Source organism: Dipodomys ordii, unplaced genomic scaffold, assembly GCF_000151885.1.
Source record: "Dipodomys ordii isolate 6190 unplaced genomic scaffold, Dord_2.0 Scaffold70, whole genome shotgun sequence".
Classification (NCBI taxonomy): Eukaryota; Metazoa; Chordata; class Mammalia; order Rodentia; family Heteromyidae; genus Dipodomys; species Dipodomys ordii.
This window is the reverse complement of record NW_012267286.1, coordinates 864,643-874,983: the sequence shown is the minus strand read 5'-3', so window position 1 is coordinate 874,983 and position 10,341 is coordinate 864,643. Positions and strand designations below refer to the sequence as shown.

Here is a 10,341-nt window from a genome sequence, read left to right as displayed (position 1 = left end):
GCGGACCCCAGCCCCCTCCCACCCACCGGGGGCCACGCGATCCCGAGCGCTCCGAGACCCCCTGCGGGGAGGACCCGCGAGGAGAGGGCGGCGGGGCGGCCGCGAGTGGCCGGGCTTGGGGTGCAGGTGGCGGGCAGAGGCTCCAGCTCGGGCACGGGGCGCGGTGTCACCGCCAGCCCGACCTCCGATCGAGGCCCGGCTGCCTCGATCCCCCGCGCCAGCTGCGGTGCAGCGCCCGAGCCGGAGCCGGAGCGTACCCAGGCGGAGGACGAGCCCTCTGCCCTTCGCCAGCGGGCAACACCGGCGTCTGGCGGCGCCCCAGGCTGGCCCGGGGCCCAGTGGTCATCTCTCCTCCACCCCCGGGCTGCGTGTTGTTTTCTGTGTTTTGAAATAGTTGGAGAAGTGTGCGACGCCCTCCCCGCGCCTCTGCCAGAGTTCCCCCGCGCCCATCGGGAAGGTGGAGGGGACGGGGGCATGTCAAGGACAAGTCCGAGTCTCACTCAGCCACCTTGGCATCCCCTCCCAGAGCCAGCTTAGCACTGACCTCCATCCACACGGGCTGATATTAAATTCCTGAACCGACCCTGGCAAAGGAGCCCTGAGCCTTTCTGCTTCCTGCCTCCCACTCTCCACCCGCTGCCCCGGACCACACCAGGTGTGTGGTTATTATTGGGATTCGGTGAGGGAGGCTCTCTTAATACCAAATTTCCTCTCCATCCGTCCTGCTCTCCATCCCATCCAAAAAGTCCATCCTTCCAGCACCTGCCTCGCTTTTTACAGAGCAGGGGACGCGAGTTAACCTTCTGCGTGTATTTTGCCACAGGAAAGTGGAACTCTGCCCGTGGGTAGTTTGGTAGCTACTGTTGGCTTGGCTCTTACTTACTATAGTCCTTCCAACTCCAAAACATATGTTTGCTTAGATCTTTTTTTTCTTTTAAATTGATCTGATACCAGGCATCAGTGGCTCATGCTTGTAATCCCAGCTACTCAAAGAGGCTGAGATCTGAAGATGGCTCTTGGAAGCTGGCCAAGCAAAGTCCAGGAGACTTTTCTCTCCAGTTAACCAGCCAAAAGCCAGAGGTGGAGCTATGGCTCAAGTGCTGCTAGTTTTGAGGGGGGAAAGCTCAAGAACAGTGCCCAAGCCCTGGGTGCAATCCTCAGTACCAACACATAGGTGCACACACAGCTGGGTGGAGAGGGAGAAGACAGTAATGTGATTTCCTGGTAGGTCTCTTTGAATGATACCTAATTGCCTTTTCTTCCCTCAACAAGTTATGTCCCTGAAAAGCCAGTGGAATACTCACCATGGGAGTTTGGGTAAGCATAATGGATCGTTTCAAACCTCAGCCTTGCAAGTGGGCCTTGGCTACATTGAACAAGCAAACAGTGGGGAAAGAAGCAATACCAGATTGCTTGCAAGTGACTTGGGAATCACAGAATTCTTGTTGAAAGGACTTGGGAGTTGTAACTTCCTGTCAAATACAGCAGTCCTTTCCAGAACTTGCTGACAAGTAGACTTCCATCTATTCCTTGAAAACTAATCAGGGGCAAAGTCCAGCTAGGAAGCCAGCATACTTCATCTCTAGGAAGTCCAAACTCTCTGAAAAAATGTTCCCTTCCACTGAGCCAGAAGTTTCCTATAGGTTAGAAAGCCACTTCATCTAGCTGGGATACTGTGTCTACCTCCAAATTGATTTGATTGGAAGGTAATAGCTGTGGACTCCAGCAGACCTGGGTTCAAAATCCTGTCATTTATTTGCTTCTTGTCTTTAAAGGATGTGAAGGATTACTTTCTCCCCTCTTCCTCTTCAAATGCTGACATGGAGGGAGAGGTCAGGAAGCACTGACTCCAGGTAGCATTTATTGAGGAAGATGTAAATGAATTAGTATAGAGGATGAACTCCTCAGTTCACCTTTTTGTTTTGCTAAACTCTGGGCCTGGGTGTTGTCTCTCAGCTCTTCAGCTCAAGGCTAGCACCCTACCACTTGAGCCGCAGCACCACTTCCAGCTTTTTTCTGCTTATGTGGTGCTGAGGAATCGAACCCAGGGCCTCATGCATGCAAGGAAAGCACTCTACCACTGAGCCACCTTCCCAGCCCCCTCAGTTCATATTTTATTCGGTGTGTTTTCCCCTGCTTCATCTGAGGAGTGTGTGTGTGTGTGTGTGTGTGTGTGTGTGTCTGTCTGTCTGTCTGTCTGTCTATCTGTGTCTGTCCCTGGCCTAGGGCTTTAAGGTAGAGCCTGGGCACTGCCCATGAGCTTTTATACTCAAGGCTAGCATTCTACTACTTGAGCCACAGCTCCATTTCAGGTTTTGGGGGGATTCATTGGAGATAAGAGTATCACTGTCTTTCTTTCACTGCTGACTTCAAATCACAATCCTCAGATCTCAGCCTCCTGAGTAGCTAGGATTACAGGCAGGCATGAGCCACCCTGCTTGCTCAGCTCATCTGAGCAATCTTAAAACCCATTAATAAAGCTAAACTTAGGAGAGGTCACAGTGAAAGGAAGAGAAACAGCTTGCTGTTTTGGCCTGACAACTAGGAAGCCATTTCAGAGTCAGGGCCAAAGCCCAGGCTATTGCTAGTTTGCATTTGCCTGGGGAACTCACAGAATGGAGATAGAAAACATGGAGACAGGACTTAGAGATTGAAACTTCTTCAATACCCATGAATCACTGCTAACCTCTCTGAATATAATATAATATAATCTCTGAATATAATATAATATAAGGAGATGGCAATTCAAGTTCACAAACTTGTAAGTATTAGAACTTTTATTTCAGGTGCTAGACACCGAGAAAATGTCTAATGTCTACACATACAAAGAAAATTATCAGAGTTCTGCTTTTCTAGAATAGACCATCATTCTTCTTACCATTTTTCAGTTTTTGTGCCATGTACTAGAATTGTTTCTCTGATTAAACACAAACATAAACTGTAGCTCATAGAACTAACAACAATATCTCTGTATAGATTGTAATGGAGAAATGTTGGCCATATTTCAAATGTCATGTTCTCATTGTAACCATATAACATTGTACATCTAATAGATGGACTTTATACAATAAGCACAAAGTAACCTAAAAATTCATCAACTTCAGTGGTACTCACTAAACACTATGTTGAAAGTGAACTATACGGCTTGTGGGTAGAGACTAGGAGCGAGCCAGGGAAGGGGTGACATTGTCCAAAAATAAAGGTACTCATGACCCATATGCAAGTATAACTTCCTTTGTACAACTCCTTTATAATAATAAAATCAAAATTCAAAAACTGCATCAGTGGACTTGACAAAACTCCTCACATCCTTTAAAGCCCTGTTCAAACTGTGAAATTTCCTCAAAATTCTGCTCTCAAAATACATGCTAGTACACACTGAAATAGGGAATTCGGGTCTGGCTTTGACCCGTCTTGGCCACATAGTGGATGGTGGAGTCTGGCATCTTGTCTTTATGGTGGGGGAAGATGAAGCATGGCTGAATCCCTGGAGGCTGGGCTGTGCACTTTGGCTGATAGATTACTAAACCTGTCAGTCCAGTGCGTGGGAATGGGAGTTTCCAGTGACCCTCCCCCTAACCTGACCCTATTTTGGCTGGGACCACTTCAGGCAGCTTTATGCCATGGCACATGTCTCCATGTATGTGTCCTGTCTCCCGTCCCCTGTCTCTTCCCTGGTCACTAAGGCTTCTCAATTCAGCTCTCTGTTGGAGCTGAACTGGTTTGTTGGTATTAGTTTTGTTCTTTCTTTCCTCTCCGGCCATCATGGTCCAGTTTCCTAACAGTGTTAAGTATATTTGCTGGCTGCTGATTGTTGAGACAAGAGTCCACCATACAGTCACCGGCCTTTTAATAAAGACTCCAAGATTCTGCCTCTCAAAATGTGGCTTCTCCATTTTTTTCACCTTACAACATATGGATACAGTTTCACAACAATCACATTGTTCCAGAGTTCTCTTCATTGTAACTCTTTAGATAGAAACAACTGTGCATCCCAGTGGTTGACCCTAAAGTGAATGGCCACAGTCATTGAAGAGTGACATTTTCTGGCAAAATGTTAATGACCCCTTGACTTATTTGGGGGAGGAAAAGTGTCAATGTTGGGGCTTAAACGCAGGCCTGAGCACTGTCTCTGAGCTCTTTTTGCTTAAGGCTAGTGTTCTACTACTTGAGCCATAGCTCCACTTCTGGTTTTTGAGTGGTTAATTGGAGATCCGAGTTTTACAGGGACTTTTCTACCTTGGCTGGCTTCAAACCAACATCCTGAGATTCTCAGCCTCCTGAATAGCTAGGATTATAGGCATGTGTTACCCTTGAATTATTGGCTGCACCCTTGTCTTTTGAAAGTTTTATGGTATCATATCTACAAAAACAAACAACAATAAATAAAACATACAAATCAGCAGTCTGCAAGCTGGATATGCAATCCAGATACATTGTATTTAGGACAAAATCATTTTAGAACCAGAATTTCAAGCATGGCTTAAGAACAAATCAGCAGCTTATCTAAAAATTTCTAGATCACTAACTTTTGTTGCGTTACAAAGCTTTGGGCTGCACATAAAATAACCCTCAATTCAAATCCAGAGTTTTAATTTTTTTTTAGTTCTTACTGTAAAACCCAAGCTGATCTCAAACTCAGACACTTCAATGCAGCCTAAACTAGCCTTGAACCCCGGATCCTCCTGCCTCTGCTTCCCAAGTGCTACAATTACAAGTCTATGCTTTCATGTCAGGCTCAAAATCAGATACTTTAAATGACTTATATGCTTTTATACCACAAAGAATACCAAGTTTCACTGGTGTGGTGGCTTTAGTATCTAAGTATGCTAATGCAATCTTGATACTTGTTTCATTTTTTCAGATGTAGATATTGTACGTGACAAAGAAGTTCTCTGTCACTTTTTGTTTGTTCATTTGTTCACTGTCGTGGAGACAGTATCATGCTACCCTGTGGAGGCTGGCCTGGAACTCATCATCCTTCTGCCTACATTTTCTGAGTACCTGGATTACAGGTATGTACTGCCATACCTAGCTGAACTGATGCCCTCCCCTCCCCCTGCTCTGTATTTGACTATCTTAATGTTGGCTTCATCTTCAAACTGCCAGGAACAACATCACTCACAAATAAAACCCTTGTTTAGAGGAAGAAAAGAAAGTTGTTCTTTTGTCTGTCTTTTCTTTTTTAGGAGCAAACAACAACAACAAATCTTTTTTCAGAATCATCCTAGATTTCCTTCCAAAGTGTGTGGGTCCAAAATGGAGTCCCGTGCTTCTTCATAAAAAAAATTCACTCTCAGAGAAAACAGATTGCTCTGATTAGTCTGGATTCGCTCCTGAGGGTGTGACAGATTCTTGGAAAGAAACCAATTTATGTGTGCTACATCTTGAAAAATCACCAGCCCTGGCAACATGATAAACTACATTCTATATGACACAGTATCGTGACTGTTTCCACCCTTAGCCCTGGAAGAGTTTCCTCCCATTTATCTGGCCTTTGCCAGCATTTGAATAACCCTCACCTTATCTAGGCTTCTTATCTGGCAGGAATCTATCTCATGATGTTTCTTGGGTTTTTTAGCCTATAGCTTCTGGAGACTAAGGGTGAACAAATAGCAGGTTTTCTCACAATTTAGTGGCTTACAACAAGTTCATTGTTCACAAAATTTCTAGTTGTCAGGAATGTAGGAGTGGCTAATCTGGTGGTTCTGACTCAAGGTCTTGAAGTAGCAGTGGAGACATGACAGAAGCTCTATCAACCAAGAAGATCTGCTGCTACAATTTTCATGTGGCCACTGCTCCTTACGGACTTCTTCATAGTGACCCTTGAAAGGAATGAACCAAGATACCAAGAGAAATAACCAAGATAAAAGCCACAAACACTTCCGTAGCTCAATCTCAGAAGAGACATCCAATTGTTTCTGCCATATTCTATTGCTTTCACAGTAAAGTAATTCTGGAATATAGCAGGGGGGAATTACACAGGATCTGAATTCCAGAAGATGGGGATTATTGGGATTTGGCTTTGGTTATGTTCTATAAAATTGCCCTAAAACAGAATCTTTAAAGATACTGTGTTTAGCCAGGCACTGGTGGCTCATGCCTATATTCCTAGCTACACAGGAGGCTGAGATTTGCAGATCGTGGTTCAAAGACAGCTCAGACAGAAAATTCCATGAGACTCTTACCTCCAATTAGCCACCAAAAAGCCAGAAGTGGAGGTGTGGTTCAAGTGATAGAGTGCCAGCAACCTTGAATGAAAAAGTTAGGGATAGCACCCAGGCCCTGAGTTCAAGTCCCAGTATTAACATACACACATACACACACACACACACACACACACACACACACACTAGAATACTGTATTTATCTGAGTTTTCCAAACGTAAATAGCTGTCTAGTTGAAAGAAAACAAAATATTCTATCAATTAAATCATGTATTCACTCAACCTCTAGTAGCAGACTACAGAATGTACCAGGTGCCTGATGAGAATTAATGTGTCTGGGGTTATTAACATTTTCAAAGAGAAAGAAGAATGCAAAGAACAGGAATTGTGGGATTTCAAGAATCTCCTGTAGTTCCAAGGGAACAAGAATTTGGATAAGGAAGATGACATCACTTGAAATGTTATCCATGTTACAGCATTGCTAAAGATAAAGAAACATAAAAATGGCTAAGGCTTTCTGGGTGCCAGTGGCTCATGCCTGTAATCCTAGGTACTCAGGAGGCTAAAACCTGAAGATCGAGGTTCAAAGCCAACTAGGCCAAGAAAGTCTGAGAGCCTTAACCACAAAAAGCTGTGGCTCGAGTGATAGAGTGCTAGCCTTGAGCAAAAAAGATGTCAGAGCTCAGGCTCTGAGTTCAAGGACTAGCGCAAAAAAGAAAGAAAGAAGGAAAGAAGGGAGGGAGGGAAAGAAGGAGGAAAGGAAGGAAGGAAGGAAAGAGGAAGGGCTGGGAATGTGGCTTAGTGGTAGAATGCTTATCTAGAATTCCATTCTTCAGCACCATAGAAACAGAAAAAAGCTGGAAGTGGCGCTGTGGCTCAAATGGTAGAGCACTAGCCTTGGGCACAGATTCATAGGTTCAGGGACATAGGTTCAGGGACAGAGCCCAGGCCCTGAGTTCAAGCTCCAGAGCTGGCAAAAAAGAAGGAGGAGGAGGAAGAAAGGAAGGAAGGAAGGCAGGCAGGCAGGCAAGCTATAGTTTGATTCCACAAGATTGCCACTTTTTCAATTAAATTATATTCACTATAAAACAAATCACTGAGCATTTTCAAATACAAGTGTATTTTCTGCACAACAAATAGTGCTGCACACATTTCTTTTACTTTGCTGTTGCTCCCCAAAATAAAACTCCCAAAGCATTGAAAGTCTTGTATTTATGCATAAGGAAACAATAACTAGACAAAAATCATTCCAGTAGAGCTGAAATCAGAATTCCTTTTTTCTCCCTCTTGCACAAAGAAAAGTTACATTTTGAATGACATATGCTTTCATTTTTAGTACTGAAAGATTGATAGAGATTTCAAATAGGGATTCATTGGCAGTATTTATAGCTGAGTTGGGTAATAAAGCAAACTCAGAGTATAAACAATTTGACACTGCCCTAGACAAGTCTTTATTTTTAGAAGGCTTAGAAATCTTTACCCAGTGTAAAACCCCTCTGCATCTAGCTTAATGATTTTTATTATCACTGGTAGTAATTAGTCATTACAAAGATGAAATATGATGGCAGTCAGAACTGGCATTTGTTCTGTTGGAAACCTCAGATGACGCTGAGCTGATGACTTTAAAGAAAATGCCGGCTTCCATCACAGAATTGAAAGTAACAAACAGTAACTAAAAAGACTCTTTTCTAGGAAAAAAATAGTTATGAATATCATGCCTGGGCCTTGTGGAACTCTTGTCTTCAGAACTATTTTATTTTATTGTTCATTCTTGTTGTTGTTCATGGGGCTTGAATTCAGGGCCTATGCACTGTCCCTGAGCTTTGTTGCTCAAGGCTAGTACCCTTCCAGTTGAGCCACAGCTCCAGTTCCTGTTTTCTGGTGACTAATTGGAGATAAAAGTCTCTTGGAATTTCCTGCCTAGGCTGGTTTCAAACCACAATCCTCAGATCCCAGCCTCCTGAGTAGCTAGGATTATAGACATGAGCCACCAGTACCTGGCCTTCAGAAGTATTTTAAGTTATTTATTTATTGCCAGTCCTGGGACTTGAACTCAGGACTTGGGCATTTTGTCTGAGCTTCTTCTACTATTTTTTGTGGGAGGTAATTTATTGGGGATAAGAGTCTCATGAACTTTCCTGCCCCATCTGGCTTAGAACTGCAATCCTCAGATCTTAGCCTCCTGAGGACCTAGGATTAAAGGTACCAGCCACTGGCAGCTGGCTAAGTGAATTATTTTAAATAACCATGAAAGACATTTACCTTCAGACATTACATGGCTCAGTAGGGTAGATGATTAAGGCAGAAAGGGAAAGATAGATCGGAAGTGAGGAGTTTGAAGTGCTGAAGGGTTGAAAACCCACACAAATGCTGAACAGTGAATGACACAAACTTTAAAAAGATAATGATATAAATCTTATTTTATTTTGGTAGTGGGGTTTGAACTCAGGGCCTGGGCAATGTTCCTTGATTTTATTTATTTATTTTAATGTAGATATATTTTTATTGTTATTGTAAAGGTGATGTTCAGATGTACAGTTACATAAGTCAGGTAATGAGGACATTTCTTTATGGACAATGTTACCCTTTCCCTTGCTCTCTCCCAGTTTTCTCCTTCCATCCCCATCCACATGACACCAACACAGTGTCTAGTGAGCACCACTGCTGCATTTCTTCCTCCTTTGTCCCTCCATTTCTGTGCCTCCCCTTTTACCCTCTGTTCCTTAGTTTTAATTAGAGATACAAGTCTCACAGACCAACTGTGATCCTCAGATCTCAGCATCCTGAGTAACAGGATTACAGGCCTGAGCTACCAGTGCCTAGCCAATTTTCATCTTTGAATATTGTAAATTACATTCGTAGGTTTCATTAGGTAGCCAGTAAAGAGGCGGCCACGGAGTATTCAGACAGGAAGAGAAGTTTATTTTACGGAACTGCTTGTCCTCCCCCCACACACTTGCTCCCCCCCACCTCCTAAAGGGGCCAGGAGGTCACATCCGGGTTTCACTAGGGAAGGGGTGGAGAGCAGTTGTGGCCAGGTGGGCAAAGGTGTGGCCACGCCCTGGATGCAGATGTGACCTCAGGACCTGGAACCCTCCCCTTCCCCGCCCCCCATCTGAGGGGAGGCGGGACATGGCACATGGCCACCCAGGATGTTACCTTGGAGAAGAGTTTGACTGCCCACCTGTGCCAGTTACCTAGCAACAAAGGTACTGGGTGGAGACTTAGCCAAGAGGAGGAAGGAGTCTGGCCTGCCTTCCCAGAGTGGACCTTACAAACAGGATATGTGATTGTCTTTGGAAGCTATGATACTGTGGTTTTTCTAATAGTGTTATGGTCAGAATAGTTTGGTAAACTGTAAGGTGTGCCCTGGCCATGCAGACACCTCCCTACCTCTAGGCTGAGTTTCCCACCCAGTATCTGTGTTACCAAGGTAACTGGCACACCTGGAAGCAGTCACCTCCCCTTCCAGCTAGGTCACATCCTGGGCCGCCCCTGGTCACGCCCCCCCATCTGACCCAGGATAGTCCTAAGCCCTGAGGTCACCTTTCCCCCACCTCTTCCCGTCCCTGGCCTAGGTAAGGCCTGGCTTCGGGGTGGGTCACCCCTTTTGGCTGTGCCTCTCCACCATGCATGGTGAAGTGGGGTTGGGGGGCAGCAGTTCAGTAAATAAACTTCTTTTCCTGCCTGAATACCAGCTGGTGTTCTCTTCATTGGCTAACTAATGAAGCCTACCTATTTAATATGCCTTACAGTCAAGATCACTAAAGAATGGCTATGCACAGTAACACATTTCTGAAAGCTCAACTGCTCAAGGGACAAAGATAGGAGGATCAAGCGCTGAGGCTAGCTCAGGGAAACAATGCAAGACCTTGTCTGAAAAATAACTAAAGCCCTAAAGGGGCATGGCATGGCCTGGCCTAAGTGGCAGAGCATCTGCTTAGCTAGCAATAGGCTAGTAGCATCTTTTGATCACTTAAGGATGTACTTATATTTTCAGAACAAAGAATTTTGCCCCAGAGGTTGGATGAATTGGTGTTATTTAACTGTAAGTAAACCATTTTAGGGTATTATTTGATCTTGATCTAGGGATGGTTATTTAGTGCTATTTAATGCAAGAGTTTCAAATATATTTTCACTGGCCCTTCCTTTACTTAGTTCTCTGGATGGCCTA

At 44.4% G+C, this 10,341-nt stretch overlaps 1 protein-coding gene across 1 annotated transcript in view; it reads right to left on the bottom strand.

Annotated features, from left to right (window-relative positions):
• The window catches only part of Prss12 (protease, serine, 12 (neurotrypsin, motopsin)), a 74,221-nt gene extending 73,745 nt beyond the window's left edge, over window positions 1–476 (bottom strand). Inside the window, 1 exon segment of the mRNA XM_013023734.1 lies at window positions 37–476. Within this exon segment, the coding sequence (XP_012879188.1) occupies window positions 37–476 (440 nt within the window).
• Between the last annotated feature and the right edge of the window lie 9,865 nt (window positions 477–10,341).